At 34.7% G+C, this 22,814-nt stretch overlaps 1 protein-coding gene and 1 long non-coding RNA gene across 9 annotated transcripts; one reads left to right on the top strand and one right to left on the bottom strand.

Annotated features, from left to right (window-relative positions):
* Positions 1-137: 137 nt before the first annotated feature.
* LOC114184439 (ABC transporter D family member 1) lies at positions 138-21,459 on the bottom strand. Of its 8 annotated transcripts, none has more exons than XM_028071750.1 (27): positions 21,279-21,459; positions 20,984-21,116; positions 19,560-19,703; positions 15,806-16,073; positions 14,090-14,314; positions 13,266-13,463; positions 12,654-13,108; positions 12,384-12,522; positions 12,218-12,296; positions 9,774-10,012; positions 9,376-9,680; positions 9,193-9,298; positions 8,950-9,108; positions 7,270-7,369; positions 7,084-7,192; positions 6,716-6,806; positions 3,699-3,823; positions 3,437-3,586; positions 3,265-3,337; positions 2,599-2,779; positions 2,360-2,518; positions 2,091-2,249; positions 1,760-1,996; positions 1,239-1,399; positions 1,029-1,081; positions 847-925; positions 138-612 (listed from the first exon to the last, which is right to left on the bottom strand). In XM_028071750.1, the coding sequence occupies exons 3-27, from the start codon at positions 19,619-19,621 to the stop codon at positions 526-528; spliced, it is 3,999 nt and encodes a 1,332-aa protein (XP_027927551.1). In that variant the 5' UTR covers positions 19,622-19,703; positions 20,984-21,116; positions 21,279-21,459; the 3' UTR covers positions 138-525. The 8 variants fall into 8 exon arrangements, with proteins under 8 accessions (XP_027927551.1, XP_027927566.1, XP_027927556.1 ...); XM_028071765.1 differs by having other exon boundaries at positions 19,560-19,698; XM_028071755.1 differs by having other exon boundaries at positions 20,984-21,077; positions 21,279-21,457.
* Positions 21,460-21,871: 412 nt separating this feature from the next.
* Positions 21,872-22,814, top strand: LOC114175180. The gene is made up of 3 exons (XR_003602807.1): positions 21,872-22,011; positions 22,247-22,375; positions 22,456-22,814. It is a non-coding gene; the product is annotated as an uncharacterized LOC114175180 (long non-coding RNA).

The following is a 22,814-nucleotide window of genomic DNA, read 5'->3' as shown; positions in this document are numbered from 1 at the left end:
GTAATTTTTTTCTAACAAAAAACATAATTAAATCAATTTTTTCAAAAATTAGGATAGAATTGAATTTTTTCTAAAAAATATAATACACTTCCACCAAAATGAGAACAATTTGAGTAATTAAATCTTTAAAATATGTCTAACAAAACTACTGGCGGGTTTATAGATAAAAGAATATTAATAATTACACATCCAATGATTACAAAATATGAAAAAATATCAACTACCTAATAATAAGATGGGGGAAACCCTGTACATGATGATTGATTATATACTGCAGGGATGAAGAAAGGATCGTGCACACTAAAACCATTTTGGCTATCGTTGCTGTTTTTGTTCGTTTACCCCACAATGTACGGCGCAAAAAAATGAAGCTTGGACAATAATATGATAAGCCGAAAATGAAAAGAAAAAAATACATCATCGGCAAGCCTAATATCCGCGTACAATCAGTCTGTATATGTTTAAGAATCGGCAACATCTAAAGTAGTAACGATGGAAGTCAGCAGCAACAGTACCTTGCGAAAATCATTGCTTGATCGAGCGAAGTTCCCAATTACCCTCGCCATCAATCAGACGCAATTCCATGGAATGATATGGTATTAACGCGGGACGCTGAGAGGACAGGAGCGAAACCAATTATTTTGATGGTGACGTGAATGGTCATTATGCATTCTCAATTAGATGTTAACCAGCTAAGTTAAAACTAAATATAAATCAAATAGATTTATGGCTGCCAAAATCCCCATTGTAGATAAAAAAAAGAACAACAAACTAGTGATCTGCTCTTGTTTATCTACATTTACTATGATAAAATTTTAATTTTTGTCGGTAATTATAGATTCTTACTTGTGAGGAAGTAACAACTGTGATTCCCATTTTTTTGGCTAACCCATACAAGTGTTCTTCGACATCAACGCTAGTTGCACTGCCATCAATATTTTTTTAAGTTAGTAAAACAAGGCTAACAACAAAAGAACAAGTAAACCATTCCACAAGAGATAGAGAATGGCATAAGTAATCATACATACTTGGTACACTCGTCCAGGATACCAAATTTAGGCTTATGGAAGAACAACCGTGCCTTAAGAACACAAGATAAAAGTTAAAATCCAAATAGAAAAAAAATCATGAACAAATTATAATGTCTTACTCAACGGAGGTCTACGCTATATTATATTAATTCTTTTTCAGAAATTTAATAAACTCTGGTAAAATAAATATAGGTTGGATTTACATACCATGCCTAATCTCTGCTGTTCTCCAAGAGAGAGAATGTCTTCCCAGTTTAGATTTGCATCCCAGCCTCTATTGTCTCTTTCTAGAAGATAATTCAACCGAACATTGTCTAGGATAACTTGCAGGTGTTTGTCCAACAATTTTCTAGGGTCATGGTTCTCACCTGAACAAGATTACAATGATCAGCACTAAAATTGGGGTGGAGGAGGAATCCCTTAAAATGATTAAAAAAGAAAATGTTATTGTTTCACCAGAGAAGATGAATTCCAAATTAAATTAAAGAAAGGAGAAATCTTTAGTGCTGTCAACATGACTAACATCTAAATTATTTCACGAACTATTGCAACTATATCACACCTTGGAATGTCAGCTAGTAGAGACCAATAAAAAACAAAGCACGAAGCATCATTTTAAACAATAGTTTAGTCAAATGAATAGCTGTGGCTAATGCATAGTCATGTAGCATAATTTTTTATTCACAAGGGTATTCTGGATCCTGTGTTATTTTATGCATCCAAGATACCTTTTCCGTACATCTTCAATGCTCTCAACTCTGCTTCCTCATGAGACAGTGGGTATATGATTTGATCCCGCAATGTTCCCAAGCAAGTGTAAGGCCGCTGAGGAACATAAAAGATGCCAGAACCTGATCCAGCCTCCAGATCCGCATCATCAGATGGTCTAGAGAGTCTTCCACACGCAATTGGCCAAAGTCCTCTAAGAACTCTGAAGATGGAACTTTTCCCACTTCCATTTGGACCTTTGGAAATGTGAAAAACATTATTTAAATTCGAACCACAAGCAATTTCACCCTTCTAAAAAGAAAGGTACAGTAAAATAACAACTATACGAACCAGTAACAAGTAGGCTTCTATCAAGCTCAATGTCCCATGTCAACTCTCTGGCCAACATCTTCTGGGAAGGGGTTACAATATCAACCTTAGAAAAGGAAATAGCATCTTTGGCATGATAATCCCTCATTGGAAATGTAACACTTCCATTGATAGAGTCGCCTGTGTCATCGAAGCAATGGTTAACACATGGGGACTGACGGATTATTATTTAGATTTATTGCTGTAAAAATAGTAAGATATTATTTGATGTTCTTCAAATAATGAAGTACCAGACTGTGCTGCATCCAGAAGTTCTTCAAGCTCAAAAATCCTATTAATACCACCAGAAAGCTCTACAAACTTTCTGTTCAATTCAAGAATGTCGCCAAAAGCTAAAAAGCTTTGAGAAACAACAGATGCTAAGAACCTCAATGCATGTGCCAGCTCACCTTTAAGATATTACAGCGTATGTCAGTGGGGGTAAAGTGGGTGATAAACAGAGTAACTGGGATCAGTCCAACAAACCTACCCTGAGTATTTATTGAAGCTCGGTCTCCCTTATGTTCCATAGCATATAATAAGCTCAGCAACCAAGTCACATTATGAGGGAGTTGCTTTGTGATAAAATCATCCAGTATACCAAATAGCCACTTCTTTTTTAGAAGGTATTTGGAGTGGGAGAGAAGCTCCCTAAATCTTGATTCAACCATCTGCACAAAGTGAAGATAGAAAAATTTACACCTGTAATATTCAATGCAAAAGAGTAAGGTAAATAAAAATAAATGGGGTATATTTTCCTTTTAAACCCAGAATATAATATAATCACATGCCCCATACTTTGAGCCTTACATCATCAACTAAATTTCAAAACACCAACTCATGCAAAAGTTGTGCAATGAGGGTTAGCTTGTTCAGGGAAGCAGAAAATGAGATCATGAAAAGTTAATAGTAGAGTGAAAAGACAGTGGAATGGAATGGTTTTTATTTTCACTCATTGTTGCCTGTTAAAGCCATACTATGGTGTATCCAAAATTTGAAGGATGAAGTACAAATAAGTTGTATGCACTCTGAAGAATTTCACATTTTGAATGTGCTGAGGAAGTGAGAAGTAATTTTCATTCTAAAGTTTGCACAATCTAAAATAAACACTGCCTTAAAGTAAAGATATTAAACATTGTTTAGATGAGACGCTCACAGCTTTTTCTCGAGCTCCACCTCCAAAGAAAGCAACTGACTCAGCATGAGTACAGAGCCTTTCATGCATGAACCTAGCAGAAGCACAAAGTGAAAAGGTAAGAATCATTTCAACAGCTCTCACTATTTGTCTAGTGCCATGATAGAGGCAGCAGAAGCTCTTATAGATTCACCTAAACATTCCTTCAAGTTGTTGCTCTTGGCTTATCAAATCACCAAAATCAGGAGTAACAGTTCTTAGAAATCCAAGACCAAGTAGCATGTAGGCGTAGAGTATGGCAACCCCCCTCTGACCTGTTAACAACTTCATTCTCCACGTGAACCTTTAGAAAAGTAGTAGTTATGAAAATCAACAGAAAAAGGAAACATGCATCAAACGTGTTCAAGTTCTAGTAGTAAAAAAAACCAACTCAATTTTATTAATGAGGTTCTTACCACAAAATATCCACAGATGGCTTTACCAATCCAGTGACCAATCCAGACAAGTCTGATGTCAACTTCTCCAAGTCTTGAGTTATCCTCTGTTCCGCGTCAATATTTTTGCTTGCCATGTGAAAGACCTACAAAAAATATGCATGTAAAATTTTGAAACCAAATCAGAGGGATGTGCCTGAAGAGTTTACGAGCCAAATGCAAAGATTCTGATTATTTATAATATTTATAATATAACAAATAGAAAGTCATACTTTCCATCCCCAATACTTAAAGCTAGGATTCAATCTTAATCCCAAGCAATAACTTAGGAACTATTTTATATGTGGCGTCTTTTAAGATTCTAAACGGGCCTTAGGAAGGTTCAGATACCTGTGCTTTAATAAATTTAGGATTAGACAACCTTTTAGTTCCCATAAAATACACTTCCTAGGTTTTTAATAGAGTTAAACAAAGAAAAAGAGTGAAATCTCGTTTGTAAGCTGAGTGGTCTTTGACACATTAGCAAGTTAGTTAGCTATTCTGTTAAGTAGTTAGCACAGTTTGTTAGACCATTGGTTTTCTGTTAGCTGATTAGTTAGGCTAACTTGCATTGCATGCTTTAGATATAGATTTTTTTATGGTATCCACAGCTTTATGAATTCGTTTATGGCTTCCCATCCAACAACTTCTTTTTCAGCAGTGTTTCTCCCACATTCTTAAAGTTGAACATAATCTTAAAGGTTATCGTCTCAATCATTTCTGTGCTGCACCTCATACTCCAAGTCACTCTCTACAACAAGATTGCATAGCTGATCGAGAGAATCCAGCATTTCTTAAATGAGAAAGATAAATTTCTAATTCTTTGATTTCAATGGCTAAAACTGTTTCTGTTCAAGAAAAAATTAGACGCTCTTCTTGATTCTTTTCCCCTGGGGTGCGAATCTCCATCATTTCTGTGCTGCACCTCATACTCCAAGTCACTCTTTACTGAAGATTGTATAGCTGATAGAGAGAATCAAACATTATTACAAGAGAATTGCAAGATCAATTTCTAATTCTTTAATTTCAATTGCTGAAATTGTTTCTGTTCAAGAAAAATTAGACGCTCTTCTTGATTCTCTGCCCCTTGAGTGCAAATCTCTTGTTACTCTTGCCACAAAGATATTAGAATGGTTTGACTTTGATGATGTTGAGTCTTTACTTTTGGCAAAGGAAAGTCCCATAAACAAGCATAAGGAATACTAGCATTCCTATGTTGAATTTGACCCAGGTCAAAACTATTGATTCAGTTCTTCACGTTAGGTGAATTTTACAAAGTTTCCATTTATTTACTACAAAATCTCGATTCCAGTTGCTGCGGTGATTTGACGGTGGTTATGGCAGAAATCAAGGTAACTCCAACATTCAATGTCAAGTCTCGTATAAATCTCGACCTGACACTTCTTATTGTTATCACCAATTCAATCCAAACCACACTCCCTAGCCAAATTATTTCTCACCAACAATATCCTCCTCCTACAGCATCATATCAATCTTATCAGCCAACAGCATATTATGCTTAACAACATTTACCTAGTTAGAACACTGACCCCTATCAATATATTACACCTCCGTCTCTTCACCCTCCATAGGTTCCATCTACTGCTACTATTCCTTTACACCAACAATAAAATTCTCAAAACATAAAACCATCACCGCAAACTTAAGTGGCTAATATTATAACATAACATCAATTCCAAAACTGGTTTATAGACTTTGGAACTTCACACATGCTGAAAATATGGCTACTGTTGTTGTTGGATCCAGCTTTTACTATGAAACCAAAAATTATAATCAATATTCATGACATAATTCTTTCTACTTAAAAGTATAACAATTCAAATGCTACAATTCGATTGTAACTTCACCCATTTGACCTCCTTCATTAGACAAGTATGCAACCGGCAACAATTTCCTTTTCCTTTTCGGCAATTGTCGTGCTAGGAATTAAATTGTAACCTTGGTTCTAATACTAATTGTTGAATTCATCTTTTATCATTATATCAAAAGTTATAGTTAATAGTTATGATACAATTCTTTTTATTTAAAAGTATAACATCCCAAGCGTTACAATCAATTGTGACTTGACCTCTTTGGCCTGGACAATTGATGCAACTTGCAACAAAAGTTCCTCTTACAAACCGAGAGCATGTATTCCTGGGTAATGGTCAAGGTTGGCCAATAAAATCTATTGGTTTTGTTTCTTTTCCCTCTTCTTTTAATTACAGTAATTTATTGCATCTTAATCATATGTTGTTTGTTCCTAATATCACAAAAAATCTGGTGTCAGTATGTTTATCCATGATAAAAGAACTTTTTTTTTTTTAATTTCATCCTACTTGTTATTAAATCAGGGACCGATCACAAAATCTTGTCACATGGTCAACTCAATCTGGAGGACTCTATAATTTCTCAAATATGCTTTCAAATTCTTCACAAACTTCTTCTATTTTTAAACTTAGTGGTCTCTGCCACATCAGCAAGTTAGTTAGCTATTCTCTTAAGCACTCAGTTAGCACAGTTTGCTAGACAAATGGTTTTCTATTAGCTGACAAGTTAGACTATCTTGCATTCCAAGCTTCATTGTTTGTTATAAATAAAATTGAGAAATACAAGAAATAAAAACACAAGTTACTTTTATTCCTAACACCAAAACATATAAAGACCTGCTTTCCAGTTTCCAGGGTTATCATCCCCATGGCTCCCTTCACATTTCTATCTACCATGGGAGAAGGAAATATATTGATACAAACTTAATGGTCATAGAGAAATGAAATACCAAAGTAGTCAAGGAACCGAGTTGAAAATTAAGTTAATTTTGAAGAGAGAAAAGTGTAATACAAATAATTAACCAACAGACAATATTATTTCAAGAAAAAGATCCATGTAAAATAGTACAAATGTATTCAATCATGATAGATCAGATAACTAATCAGTCATGCTTGTGTTGAAGAATTTGGTGAAGGAAAATAATTAGTGAACAATTCATATTCGATTACCTTGTAGAATGCATTGTTTCTCAGGTAGTTTTCTAACAGATGTTGTGTCAAACGAATTCGCCACCCCAGTGCTAGTCTGGCTGTCAAGTGCCTGAAAAACAGGATATTTGAAAGGTTTGTGTAAGGTCAGCAAGTTTAAACCAGCACCACCCGCAGCCCCGCCCCCTCCACTGTGCTTCAATGGTTTAGAATCTTTTTAACTCACTCTCTCCCTCCCTCATATATATATATGAAAATTTTCCATTAAATAATGATATAATCATCTTTGAGACATAATAAACAAAATCATCAAATTTCAACTGGAATCACGTGTGAACCTGGTGCAAGATACAAGAAACTGAGGTCCCAGATGGACTTGTGGTACCAACCTTATAGAAGGAGCAATGAAAGAAGATGCAGCACTTTGAAGAACACTTAAACCAATTAACCGAATAAAGGAAGCTTTATCCTGCTCCAAAACAAACTTCACAGTGGTACCTGAGACCATAATTTTTCATTTTTTAACAATTTACACATTAATCTTCAGAGTATTAAATAGTCATAGGAGAAAATACCATTTAGTGATGCAATTCGATCTGAGACCCATGTTCTTGAAACAACGAGAAAAGCGACAGCTAGCAGTTGTGCACCTTGTTTATCCAGTATAGTGGGTACCTGAAATGGAACATTCCACATAAGAAAAAATGTGCCTGAAAAGTACTGTAATAGATCAATCAAAAGCACATTGTATATTCTATACAAAGTGCTTGGGTCCTGGCAAGTGATGAAGGAAATAATGCACAGACAGCCATGCATATGCATTCACTTCATCCCATCAATGCCGTGTGATTTCAAATGCATCACTTAATGTCACGCTTGATTTATTTAACACGGTCAGATTTTTGGGTTCCATTATGTTATTTATGAGGAAATAATTTATTTTCAGAAAGTTAGGTTGAGTCCGTCTACGTGTTCGTATTTAGTTTGAATTTGTGATTTATAACTTGTGCCTTTCAATGTTAAGGTCTTACACGTTTCGTAATTAAGAAAGAGAAGTAGAACTAGTTAAAAGCGGTTTTGCCCATTCTTAGGACAATGATACTATGACTTCCATTTTTTAACTTTCATCCTTTATTCTCTTAGGTGACTTAATGTGAATCATTGATTAATGTACCACTATCTTTTCTTTTGAACAAATCAATGATCCACACTAAACCATGTCAGGGAGTAAATCATAGGAGTCAAAAAATGGGAGTCAAAGTATAATTTTCTTTTTTCTTAATATTCTGACAAAGGATTATAAATTTCGTATGGATGCTGTGTGCAGTGTCATTGATCCTTGAAGTAAAACAGTAACGAATGGGAAAATATAAAAAAAAAAGAAGAGGGACTTTTCATCCGCATTTTAAAGTTGTACGCTTGTTTACATTTCAGATTAAAAAACAATAAAAAGAAAATCTGTATAAAAAATTTGAAGAGAAAATCATAACCATCAGTTTCCCAAACAGAAAAAGAATGAAAACAAAATTGCCTACTAGTTAGCCAATTTAACACCTACTTTACTGTCATGACCAGTATAAAAGGAACATTAAATTGATTTAAGAAATGGAAATACAAATGATAGGAGTTATAATTTCCACAGCCAAATAACAAGACCTAACAGTTCCATAAATAAACTCTAATGTTGTGTTTGGATCAAGAATTTTCAAAGAGTAATTCATTTTTATATAAATTTAAAATGTTTTATGGCAAAACATGTTTGAATAGCAAATTTAAGAATATCGAAATTCTGGATATTTATGAGTATTTTAATTGCATAAAATTATAAGATTCCAAATTTTGACAAAAAGACAGGAATTTGAAATTCTTGATACTCTCATTTCTTACATCGTCCTTTTCTTATTAAAAATTAAAAATTAGTTACTGTTTTATTTTAACTTTCAATTTTTAAATATATATTTAATTCTTTTGGATATAGTAGAAATTAAATTACCCTGTCCAAACTAAGAATTTGAAATTTAAGAAGTTTGAATTGATTCATCCAAACAAAACATTTTCAAGTGTAGGAGTTTTAAATTAAAGAATTTAAATTTCTAGCGTTTCAAATTCCTTTAAATTTTAAAATTTTAAAATTCTTCATTCAAACAGTCTAGAGGCATTCAGAATAAATCAAAGTGATGGAAGTTATGAAATATACAGTTCCACACGCAAATGAGTAAAAGCCTTACGAAAGCATATTTACAGAAGGTACTCACCAATACTCTGCACATGGCAGCTACTCTCAATGGCAATACCCTTGTATTACAACGGAGTTGGGGAACAACAGAAGGTGAAATTGTATGATTCATAGAAGGAGATGATGATATCACCTCTGAAAAATATGACTGTTCCTTTGGATTTGAGAATGCAGAATCCTAGATAAAAAGGTGTCAAACTCTTTACAATCTAGTAAAACGAGAACAATGGGCAAAAAGAACCAAATCAGAAAATATCCAAACCTTTTTGCTCGTGGAAAATGCCCGTTGAACTGCCTTTGCATCACTCTGTCGTTTTGTTTCTGATGTCTTCATTGTATCAATCTCCATTTCAGTAGGAGAGCCCTCCCTGGAGTTTAAATCTTAACCTCAGACAATAACATAACTCCAAATAGAACAATAAAAACTGCACGGTAAAGTTCCAACCTTTTATAGTGTACACTCCATCCTCCTTCACCATCTAAGGATAAAACCACATCATGAAATGCAACCAATGCTGGACGATGTGATATGGTAATGCATGATGTTCCCATTGCCCTAACTTTAGCACAAAACCGTTCTTCCATATCAGTAGTCACAGCACTTGTGCACTCATCTAAAATAGCAAATTTAGGCTTATGGTAGAAAAGTCTTGCCATGCCCAACCTCTGTTGCTCGCCCAATGAAAGTTCCTCACCCCAGTTTACCTCCTTTTCAGGAGGGTAACGATCCAACAGATATTCGAGGTCCACCTTGGGTACATACCCACATAAGTTCCATCAAAAAAATTATCAATCATATTTGCGTGAAATCAAGAAAAACATGGGATTAAATGTGAACTTTACATTTTTTAACAGCTCCACCATCCCGCGATCTGTGAGTGGTTCAATCTCTTGATCTACTGTAATAGGATAAATCAACTGATCTCGAAGTGTTCCTACAGCAGTGTATGGCCTTTGGGGAACATAGAAAATCTCCTTATTAAGATCAGAGCCAATTCCAGGTTTCACAATATGTCCAGATATCAATGGCCAAAGGCCACCTAGAACCCGGAAAAGAGAGCTTTTACCACTGCCATTTGGACCTTCAGCGAAAGAAGCATTAATAACATGTTAAACAATCAACCATCCCAAATCACAGTTTAAAAATGACTCTTCCAACAAAGAAGTAGAAAATAAATAACATCAACTGTCAACGCTAACTTAAGACCAAGAAAAATAAATAAAAATAGAAAGGGGAGTGCTAGCAACACACACTTTAAAACACGCCATTCTTAGTCGAAATTTATTGAAAAATACCTATATAGAGAGATAGAGACCAATTAAATGGAAAGTACGTGTTAGGATACACAAAGAAGAGAAATTAGTTAAAATAGTTAGAATATCCGTGAGTTAGTTACTTGAGATGTAGTTAGATATAAACAGGAAAGAAGGAAAGGAAAGGGGGAGGGAGGAGATTTTTTTAGATTGAGCTTTAGGTCTCTGTGGAGGGGAAGCCCTTGAAGAAGAGAGTGCTCTCCTACTTTTTGTTCTTTTCATTCTATTCAATAAAAAAAAAACCTTTATTTTCATTCTCTTCTCAATTCTTGGTTACTAACAAATTGGTCCAACCTTTCGAATCTATTGTGAAGGGTCAATATGGAAAGGTGTTTGAGTGCGTTGGAAATATGGGCCAGTAAACAAGGGAAGGTGGTTGATAAGCTGAATGCTGATATGACTGTTATTAAAGAAAGTTTGTCAAACATGAAAGAAATCAAAGAACTGTTACAAGAACTTAAGAAAAGCAAGAAACTATCTGAAGGAGGAGAGTACTTGATTAATGATGAAGAGAAGAAGGAAGAAAGATATCTACATAGTACTAGATCAGATGAGAACGGAGAAGAATTGTTGAGGCCTTGTGTTAAAACAGTGGAGTTGCCCATGTTTGAAGGGAATGACTCCTCAAGGTTGGTCTTTTTTTTTTTTTGTTATGATCGGCAAATGTTAGTTGTTAGTATTACGTTAGTTTTTGTGTTAGTGAGGGGAGTTGAACTCAAAACCTCCTCCACCCTCCCTTCTTTATCACCAATTCAACCCTATAACTCCTCAAGGTTGGTGTCACAGCAAATCAAACACTAGAAGATCAATTGTAGGGATATTTCTTTGCAGGGATGCAATCTAACATTCAAAATCAGATTCCACCACAAGATCCAAAGGACTTGATTAGAGCTATGGAAATGGTTCAAGATGTATGAGAATGTTCAGCAATGAAGAATCACACCCTCTATAGTGAAGAAAAAACCAAAAAGGAAGTGAGATTTGCAAGAGAAACAAAAATTATGGAGGAAGAGGGGATGCATCAATAAAGAGTGAAAAAATTATGGACTGTGAAGGTCAATTTCTTGATAACCCAATTACAAAGTTAACCAATAAGAAAGTTGGAGATGCAGCCAAGCATCATTTTTTCCCAATCTCAGATTTACATACTATAAATAAGAAAATTTTGTTGGACTTAGATTTGATAATGAAGGTGGTTGGAACATCAATGACATTGGAATCTTGGAATTTCAACTTACTGGGTACAGAGACTTTTATACAAAAACCACTCTCATCCCCACCACCACCCAAGCCTCCATACCTGAATTTGCATGCAGTAACCAGTGGGTTCCCTCCCAATGATAGGACAGCATCACAATGATTTCAGGAAGGATAGATAATGATTATGGTGATGGAGATGAGCCACAGGATCAAGCTTCCACTGTTCCAACCTTGAGGACAAGGTTGACTTTTGAGGAGTGTATTATTAGGATACGAAATCAGTTAAGATAGTTGGAATATCCGTGAGTTATTTACATGAGGTGTTACTTAGATATAAACAGGAAAGGAGACGAAAGAAGGAGATGAAAGGAGAAGGGAGGTGAATTTTTGTAGATGCAAGCCCTTGAAGGAGAGAGTGCTCTCCTATTTTTTGTTCTTTTCATTCTATTGAATAAAAAACCTTTCTTTTCATTCTCTTTAAAATTCTTGGTTCCTAACAGTTGGACCCACTAAAATTTGTGAACTTTAATAGACTTCAACCAGTAAAAGAGACTAGAGAATGTGCTAAAAAGAATGTACATGTTGGTAACATCATTTAAAGAGAGGGCTCAGATACCTGTAATCAAAAGATTTGGTCCTGATTCAACTCTAAAATTTGTGATTTTTAATAAACTTCAACCAGTAATAGAGACTACAGAATGTAATCAAAAGAATGTGCATGTTGGTAGTATCTCCCTAGGAAAGGCCAGTATTTAAGGAGAAGGTTCAGATACCTGTAATCAAAAGATTTGATCCTGATTCAACCCTAAGAGTCAGATCATCCACCAAGACATTACCGGTGGGAGTCACAACCTGAATTTGGGGGCACCATCACTAATAAAAGATGATAAACACAATATGAATTCAAGGATGATAGATTATTGAGCAGATTTCATTTACCTTCACACCATCAAATTCAATGTAGTTAGCTTCACTTGTGCAATTTCTACTTGCTTTCCTTTGAAGGGAAGATTTCTCATCCACCAAACTTAAGTCCCTTGACACAGCCATTAATTCACAAATGCGATCAGCATACCCACTGTAATACATACAGATAGGTCAGAACATAGAGGCAGACAAAATGGATCTTATAAAGTATTGCATATAAGGCACGCAATAAAAGCCTCTCATCAACTTCTAAAAACAACTGAAATGAAAGATCTAACAGACCTGAGACGACTGAGCCGTCTTGCACTGATAGAAAGAGTTCCTAGAGACTGAAATAAAGAAATTATGACACTAGTATGATATCTAAGATTGCTTAACATCTCTGCCCGCCCTAAAGTTGAGCTGTCGGGCCTTAAATGACCAGAAAAGAAAGGTTCAATAATCAAAATAACAGCAACAGTAGCACCAAGGTACTTCAATAATAAGTCTTGAATCATCCCAAACCACCAATGGTCATGTAGCACATTATGCACATGCCTAACCAAGGTTTTAAACTTCTGTTGAATATGAGCTTCTTCTTTCCTCTCTCCACCATAGAATGCTACACTTTCTGAGTGAGTCCTTAATCGTGAGTGAAGCTGTCGATACTCTCCTTCCAATTGCTGCTCTTTAGACATAAGTTTTCCAAAAGAAGGAGAAAAGTTCCTGATCACACCACCAGCTCCGATTACATATGCCTGAAAAAGCCATAACGGTAGATTGACAAGTCAAGCACTGAATCTAATATCAGATCTAATATTAACCAGCTTCCAGACACAAGAAAATACTCCAGAAGTATGAATAGAAGTGCCTAATCAGAAATTATAAAACAGAATAATTCAATTAAAGAGATACCAATATCCAGAAGACATATTTTGGGCTAGCATATGAACACAAACGCCAGGTGTATAGAAGTCCATCAGTAACGGCTGTGAGATCATCCTGCACAATTTCACTCAACTCTGAACAGAACCTTGGCACATCACTGGCAATTCTTTGCTCTGGGTTAGTTATCCGACCATCAACATGCGATATTTTGTAATACACCATGTTCTGAAAGCAAAACAAATGATAAATATAAATCCATCACAAGAACTAACGTGTAATAATGCAATTTTTACTCAGCCAATTGTGAGAATAATCTCCTCATACAATATAAAAGTATGAGAATGTCAGCATAGCATACTTGGAATTCGAAAAAATCTTTCGGATAGTTATTCTAGTTCGAGAAGCAAACAGTTGGTGAACATTCGCAAGTAACTTCCACTTAATACAAGATCTGGAAAAACATTCCAAATGGTCCAGGACAGGAGCAGCCCAAGAGCCAAAAAATAGCCAGCTGGACAATCAGAGCTTTTTCCTTTCGTTTTACTATCTTTAACAAATTTAAATTCATGTACCCACAAAATTAACAGTTCATAACCAACTATGATGCGTGTTATTTAAGCAATAGAAGGTACAATCGGGCAAATTCTGAAAATATTGTAGTTAATGTGAAAATAGACTGGCCCTTCATGTGAAAGATGAGAGAAAAAAATAAGAGAAACAACATAGGGAGGATAGTAGTCAAAAAACTAAATATTTAAGACAGTAGGCACGAGGAATATATAATATGATTGATAGTTCAACTCAGACAATCTAAAGTAAACACAACTGACATGCAATTTAACAAGTTATACCTCAAAATAGTGGGAATGGATAAGCTTTGTCAATATTCTTCTGAAATGTAAACTCAAAGTCCCTGTTATATACTTTGACGTAGAATGAATGGTTGACAAAAGGAAACACAAAAGAATATTTTCTGAAATTAGCCGAAGAAACAAAGGTACACGTCGAAGAAAAGCAGCACGAAATAGGAAGCCTTGCACTTTAGCCAGCCTGTTGCTCAAAGCAGTTCGCAACACCTGCAAATACATACAATTCTAAAAGTCATTAATTTTAATCTCTTTGTCATTTATTTCTTTGGAGAAAGGGTGTTAAACCAATATATACAATTTCTGATATCCATATACTTTTCTGTATACGAGGACCAGTCTCCAAGGTTTAGACAAACAAATAAAATATTCATTTACTGGCACAGGCTTCAATACTGAGATTCTAAGTGCCCATATTCCAAAAGGTAGCAAGTGTAAAATGCATTCTTACACGGTCTGAGCAAGCCCGTATACTATACACACCTACACAGTAATAAAGCTAAACCATACTTATGTTAAGATCAGAACTAAGAGCTCTGGTTTTATGAAAACTTCAAGCTAATAAGATACTTCCTATTATAGAAGTATTCCGTTTTTCCTTCCAGACCATCCAGCTATCACAAGCTATACGGAGGTGAAGGAAATACGGACTTTTGACATGCCAGAAGCATAAAATAATGCAGTGAAAGGAATAAAGGAAATTCTTGGTCAAGTTGATTTTCTTTTTATTTATCTTCTCTTAAGGAGGGCTATTTTTATATTTGAAAAATTATAACTCTTTCCATTCTGTACCTTCTTCTTTCAATATGCAAATAATTTTTTTTTTTATTTACAGCTCTACAGTCTACACTTTTATGGAACACTCCACTCCAAATCCAATAAAAGTATCAGATATTATTAGATATTGTTAGATATAATGCCATTTGTATTAATCATGAAATTGGCTTAGCCCATATTTTTTGTATGTTATTTTTATTATAAATATATTATCATATGTGTGTATTCTACACAAGGGATTCCACCTATGCCTCTCTCTCTTTTATTTCAACATCGTACCTAGAGCATTAATCCTTGCCTTCACAGTGAACAGAGTGCTAAATTCTTTTCTGGAAACTGTTTTATTTATGACATTATTTTTAATTTCTTTTTTTCTAGCCATTCTTTTTTTCATCTCGCCACCCTCTTTCCAGCTCCAAAAATTTCGTTGTGATCAAGGTTTGTTGGAATTTTTTCACCAGTTTAATTATTTTCTGTCTCTACAAATACCTATGGGCTCTTCTACCACTCCTACTTCATCCAATCCTTCAAGTCAGCCTACTATCTTTAAAGAATTTCTCAAATGGTATGAGGATCATCAAAACTTTGGTTCCATCGCTACTGTTGCACACTTAGGTATATCTTTTGTTGCCTCACTCATTCCAACTCTCATGGCCCTTGGTTTCTGAAATCAGGTGCCCCATATCACATTAGTGGTAATAAAAACTATCTGGTTTTTATTGATCCCTTTCACCAATATAATGACTATATATTACATGTGGTGAGCTCTAAATCAGGGCTACATTTCATAATTCTAAACATAAATAGATGTCATAAAAAAACATGATGAATACTTGAATATATATACACACATTAAATCATGCCTCATTTTGAAAAATTGAAGGAATGCATGAAGCATAATCATCCACAATAAAACAGACTTACCGCTATAGCAACTAAACCTAAAAGATCCCTTGCACCTAATTTTCCCATGTCAGTTAGTATAATTGAAGCAAGGAGTTGGAGTGACTTCAACCCTTTCTTTTGTTTATTTTTTGATACATTAACGCCAACCTCCTCTGTGATTTCTCTATCACTGTTTTGCCCATTGCAATGTCCAAATAAATCAGGTTTACTAACTCTAAACCTTGATTGCATATATGCAGCTGTTCCTCCAGCAATTAAGATACCAGATGCAAGTAATAAAGTTTTCCTGTCATCAACCCCATGGAGAAAGCATCAGCAATGTCACAGTATATATGCAAATTAGCTAAACAACAGTAGGTTTCAGTGGTCCCAATCAGCAACAAGTTTGGTGTATTATTATGAATTCAAGATACTACTGCTACTTCGGAAACAGGGTAATGAGCAGAGTAAAACAAACACTTCTCAAATAAATGTGACAGTAATGTCAAAATCAAAGAATTTTATGCAAAGTTAATCAACCCAACAGAACATGCATTGCCTTTAAAAACAATTGAAATAATAGAGAAGGGAATTTCAGATCAAATATGAAAAACTGTACAAATGCTTCTGCCAAGACAGAATTGTCTCCTTCCTGAACAATACTCATTGTAAGTTTACACTTCACGATGCAAACCATACCAGATAATTTGGAAGTTTTATGGGTCCTAATGGCACTCCACACAAAATATAGAGAGGAAAGTAGGCACTCCATGTCTATTCTACTTTTTGGAAAAATATAGAGATACCATAAAGAAATATTAGAAAAAGAGGAAGAGAAGAAGATTGAATAGAAAATAAAAACCACATTTATTAAATACAACAATCAATTTTGACAAATGGGAAGTTAAAAGGAGATAAAGATTAATAGAAAAAAATCAGTTTCAATAAGCAGTTAATAAAGGAGTATGGAGGAACTGAAAACCAAAATGGGATGTTACCTTCATTATTGCTACATATCAATGTTATAAATTACCAAGATTGCATCATGTGCATACTGTAAAAGTATATATAAGCATTATATGATGTGATCTTTGTATTTTTAGATGAAACATGAATCCCTGCTCAGTACTGCCAAAATTCCCTCACAGGTATCATGTGATGTTTGGTCTTATGTACTGCATTTTGGATGATGAGATTTGTGGGAGAGTAGGTATTAGAGATATTTCTCTTTTCTCTTTAAGGTCAGTTATAAACTGACAATAATACTTGGAGTTCTCTTATCTATATAAAGGTTTCTATAACAAAGATTACAAATCCTTTTAGTAAGTACACATTCTTTTAGTGTCACGTTTTTCATATAATATGGTATCAAGAGCACGGTGATCCATAACCAAATTATAGCATATAAGTTGGTACAAACCTCACCTTGCAGACTAGTTTTATGAAATTAAATTAAGCTTAAAGTACTTTCAAATAAGAATGATGGTTGAACTTCAATAAATAAGATTAAAACTATTTTAATTGGGGTGCTCACAATTTCGCCTTTTTCATGAGTATGTTGTTTCTCTTGATATAATCACAGAATAATATGCCCTCATAATCAAAATGGAGTTGTTGAAAGAAATCATTGTCATATTGTTGACAGGAGTCTCACTCTTCTCAGTCAAGCCCCCTAACCTCAAAATTATAGGAACCATGCTTTCATCACTGCAGTTTATCTCATTAATAGATTATAGTCTGCATCTTTAAACTTTTCTGTATCATATACACAATTTGTTCAAACTTCTTAGCCAAACCCCCTTGCCTCTAAACTATAGGAACCATGCTTTCATCACTGTAGTTTATCTCATTAACAGATTATCATTTGCATCGTTAAAGTTTTCTATATCATATACACAACTTTTTCAGACTTCACCTGATTTTGGATTTCTCAAGGCTTTTGGATGTCCATGATTTCCTTTACGAAGGTCATACAATTAACTCTTACAAGCTGGACTTTTGTTCTCAAGAATATATCTTTCTTGGATATTCAACATCTGATGGGGTTTATAAGTGTGGGAAGATATACAACTCTAAAGATGTGCATTTTAGTGAAACCAAGGTTCCATATCCTGAGCTCTTCATAGATGCTTTACAGCCACCTAATTCTTCCCCGATAATTTCAACTACTATTCCTACTGTTTCATCAACTCAAATACAAAGATCTACTGCACCTTCTTCTATTGAACCTTTGTCACCACCTACATCTTCTTTATTGGTCTTTCCTGTCTTATCTAATTCCTCCACTATTTGTCACACTAAAATTTCTCCTTCTTCTAGACCTTCCAATACTCACTACTAAAGGAAAACCATATCAAAATCTGGTATTGTGAAACCTCATATTCATCCTACTCTTCTACTGCCAATACGGAACCTAAACCCATCAAACATGCTCTTTGTGATCCACGTTGGCTCTCTGCTAGGAAAGAAGAATTTCTTGCTTTACAATGCAATAAAACCTGGACTCTTGTTCCTCTTCCTCCACACAAAACTGCCATACGATGCAAACAGGACTTTAGAGATAAAGAAAATCGTGATAATACTTCACAAAGATATAAGGCAGGGTTGGTTGCTAAGGGTTTCAATCAGCAACCTAGGTTTGAATTATTCTTACACTAGGTCTTAGTAACAAGTGGTTTATTTTCCAGTTGGATGTTCATAATGCCTTTTTAATGGATTTCTGAATGAAGAAGACTAATATGATTCAGCCACCAAGTTTGGATGTTGTTAACACTTCTCATGTTTAGAAACTTCAGAAAGCTATTTATGGATTTAAGCAAGTCCCACGTGCAAAGTTTGTTCGTCTCAAAACAACATTACTGCAATTTGGTTTCAAAGAAAGCAAGTGTGATCCTTCTTTACTCACCTACAGTCATCAATCTTATGTTGTATATTTGTTGGTATATGTTGGTGATGTCATTATCACAAGCAACTCTTTTTCTTTCCTTCAACATCTTAATCAGAAAATGGATTCAGCTTTTTCACTAAAACAACTAGATATTTTCTTAGTTTGATAAGAGTGTTTGTCATGCAACTGATTGTTCAACATATTCTTAACCATGACTAACAGGTAGACATTCTTACTAAACCTCCACCACTAAACTTCTTTGGATTCAAACGTTACATGGTGAACTTGTTATCCCTCATTGTGTTTCAGTTGTTTATTGTGACAATCTTAGAGTTGTTAATCATTCTCGTAATCCCATTCTACATTCCAAGTCAAACAGCACTTCATTTTCTTTGTTTGAGAAGAATGCTTGCCAAGCAACTGATTGTTCAACATATTCCTGACCATGATTAGTGACAAAAATTCTTACTAAACCTCCATCTCCTACAAGACTTATTTTTCTTAAATCCAAGCTCACAGTGGTTGATCTCAAACTGTAATTCACCCAGCTTGAGCAAGTGGGAGGGTGTTAGAAATATTTCTCTTTTATGTTTTTCCTTTATAACTGTTGTAATTCTCTTATCTGTATTTGGTTTTTGTAACAGAATTACTACTCTTTTTTAGTGTGTACACACTCTTTTAGCATCAGTTTCTCCAGTCAATAGTAGGCAAGGGGGAAGAGCATACAACCAGGTGTGAAACAAGTATTCTTCAAAACATACCTAGGAATAATGAGCAGAATAGCTGATAATAATATGAAATTGATATTTAGATCAACAAACAAACAATTTGAGTCTAATGGTAAGCCAAATTCAATGCTTGGTACGAAATTAAGAATCGCTAGAAAATAAAAGTACAGATCAATACCTTCTTGAAGCCAGAATACTCTGGCCATGACGAGTTAGTTGCAACAGTTGAAGAGAAGACATTCTCGAAGATCAACCTTTCCCGTATAAAAAAATCAATGGGTTGTAGCTTCTCCTCTTTTGGTCACAAACAAGAAAATCTAGCCTACATTGAATTTCATACAGAAATGATAGCTAAGTCAGCAGCCAGAATACTTTAGGCACACAATTCTTTTCAAATTAACAAGGATCCCAAAGACAAGTCAAACGATGTGAAAATAATGTTTACGTGTAAAAACTGTGTAGAATTATGTCCTAAGGTTACACAAAACGATGACCTGAAGTAATCAAAAAGGTTTGATCAAATAACTACAGCTTGGAAGCTAGAAATAAAAGACCAAAGTGTTGCAAAAGCTATTTCTTGAGACTTAATAGCCTTGATGAACACTTTAAGGCAGAGACAAATAAATTAGGGCATTTGCATGCATCCAAAATCTCAAATGTGAAAACATAGCCAAGCGGAGATGATGCACAAACAAATATCAGGAAAATTAAAATTATTTTTTGAATTATCTTTATTCCATTCCCTCCTGTACTGTGGTTTATTTCTTCGCAAGAACCATTTTTTTCCATCATTACAAATTGTTAATGATCGTACATAAATCTGCAAATACTACGTCATATAATCTGCAAAGGGATGTTGCCATTTGCCTTTCAAAAGTTTATGGGAACTTTTTATCTTCTCAGTAACCAGTTGCACTTGTAGATTACCCACTGAGCAGATCACATGTTCGAAAATAAAATAACAAAAAACGAAAAAGTAAAAATTACTCGATGACTATATATTCAGTACATTGTTCCAATCCGAATCAACTGATAATACATACACCCAAATGCCTCAGCGCTGTTTGTTTCTGAGTTTAGTTAAGGTTAAAGTAAGCATACCACTAAAGAAACAAACAGTAGAAATAACCCATTTGCCTATCAAACCAGTTAACCTATGAGACGTGGGTACATTGTTCCTCAAACAGTCGGCTAATCCGGACTAAGCCCAAACACTAGTACTTAATGTTACACACGATTATATATCAAATCCTCACTTATTTCTCAAGTACACAAGTCAGTCCATGTAAAATACTAAGCTTTGTCACTTTTTGATTTGCTACTACTTCACTCCTTCAAAACGTGTGTCTTCTTTAAATATATCCTACGAGTGAATAACTTATCGTTTCCGTTCTGATACTTCTATATGAAATCCTGCTGTATCCATACCCTAGGGTTTTTTTTTATTATTGGCACTGTACCCCTACGCATAAACGATTTACACCACGAAATGCAGATTGTAGACCATAACGCCGAGGCTAAAAATCATGAAGAAACAAAAAAGTATTAACCACGCAATAGTATTAATCAAGTAGTAGAAGAAAAGCGAGAGAGATAACTAACATTGAACGGTGGATAGCATTAACCATGCTCTATCACGTTGAAAGCATGGTGAGAGAGCATATTCCCCTCTAAGGAATAGATATCATCGATTGTTCTGAAAAAGTGAAAAGTAAAACTCAGCAACTACCAGAATCTGCAACGAAGTTAAAGTCATTTCATTAAACACTGGAAGAAAACCTCAATTACAATTATCACGTCGATCATCAACCGTTATTAAAGCAGATTCATGGAATTCACGCGTGGTACAGAGTGTGGAGCAGTGAATTCAGCAAAATAGAAGACATTGGAACAATACCTATCGTTTAATTTAGCTGAGAAGTGAGACACGCGTTTGGAGATTGAAAAGAAGAGAAGAGAAAGAAGAAAATGAGATGAGTTTTGGCCTACGGCGGTATGGTGTGTGATCGGGTCGGGTCCTTCATTCGGGTGGAATATATGGATAACGGAGTATCTGAAAATCAACGTATTTAGAAAGGAATCACAGCATTGAATATAACACCCACGCCTTCAATGACGCCAAATTTGTTTTCAATATATTAATCTTCTAAATTACCATGTAATGTGATTATGCACGAAAGTATGAAATCCTGTTTTTTTTTTTACATGAGAATATTGGGTACGTTTTTCCTATTCGAAATGTGAAACTTCTACTATATATCTAAAAAAATGTTAGGATAGTGAAGTTACTGAATTGACCATTCTAATTGATTGACACGTGTCTCAAATGAAGGATTTTTTCGTCTTTTCTCTCTTCTTTAAGATTTCCCGCTTCTTCCTCCTCAATGGCTGATAAAATTTTTGAAAGAACCACATTCAATGCTTGATTAAAATCTTGATTGACGTCTGACAAATAATTACTATTTTTTTTGTCTTCTCCGAGAAAAACTATTCGCATTCTTCTTCTTCCACAAAAATTAAATTTACAGAACCAGAAGAAAACCCTCAAGGTTGTCTTCTTCTTCTTCTTCGTCTTTGTCTTCGTCTTCTTCTTCTTTGTCTCCTACTCCTGCCGTCATATCCAGTTGAAGGTAAGTTATAATAACCCAACTTTGTTTTCGAGTTTTCCTTCTCGATCTTCATAAAAGGGTTTTTTTACTTCTTCTGATAACTTATCCTTCTTCATCTTAATCTAACTTTTTTTTTTTGCTTCTTAATCCGTTAACATCTGAAAGTTAGGTATTGTTTAATAGCTTGAGTTCTCCTTCATTAGAGGTTCTTCTTCTATTTTTTTAACTAAACTTTGTTTCTATTTTGTCTCTGCAGGTCTCCTTCATCAAAGGGTATTTTTCTACTTTTTATTCGGTGAAATATATCCAGACATTCTTTATCTTTCTGAAATTCTAGGGAGCATAATCTTTCATCTATGTTTGTGTTCTCTTCGGTCTTGATCAGGTAATATTTATTTTTATGTTGTATTCAGACGCTTTTTTTTGTTGTTGTTGAACTTAGGTACTTCTCCTTTGATGGTGTAGGACATATTATGGGTTTGATTTTCTTCAAAACTACTGTGATGCCCTAATCATGCCAAAAAGACCATCGATTATCGATTATCAAGTTGGTGCGTGCCATTAATTTTTCCCTTTTGATATATTTTCTTGCTAATGGATCACCAAAAAACCAAATTATTTTTTTAGGTTTTTGAAAAATATTCAAGATTTGAGGTGCGGGAAGAGATAAGAAGGGGCACAAATGGAGGGAGCTTTTGGCTACAGAAAACCATTTCTTAAGTTGGACTTCTTTAAAAACCCTTTTTATTTTATATTATTAGTTGGTGTGTGTATTTTTTTTTCTACGATTTTCGTAATCAAAAGCAGAGACATTGTTTCCTCTT

The sequence above is a fragment of the Vigna unguiculata genome, chromosome 1, assembly GCF_004118075.2.
Source record: "Vigna unguiculata cultivar IT97K-499-35 chromosome 1, ASM411807v1, whole genome shotgun sequence".
Lineage (NCBI taxonomy): Eukaryota > Viridiplantae > Streptophyta > Magnoliopsida > Fabales > Fabaceae > Vigna > Vigna unguiculata.
This window is presented reverse-complemented; position numbering and strand designations above follow the sequence as displayed.

Bases quoted from the DNA above. Each gene is read 5' to 3' on its own strand.
- LOC114184439 (XM_028071750.1), bottom strand. From the start codon at position 19,621: ATGTCTTCTCTTCAACTGTTGCAACTAACTCGTCATGGCCAGAGTATT. The intron at 9,299-9,375 runs GTTGGAACTTTA...TTTAAACTCCAG, and splicing joins TGGAGTGTACACTATAAAAG to GGAGGGCTCTCCTACTGAAA. The intron at 926-1,028 runs GTATGTATGATT...TATTGATGGCAG, and splicing joins ATCCTGGACGAGTGTACCAA to TGCAACTAGCGTTGATGTCG.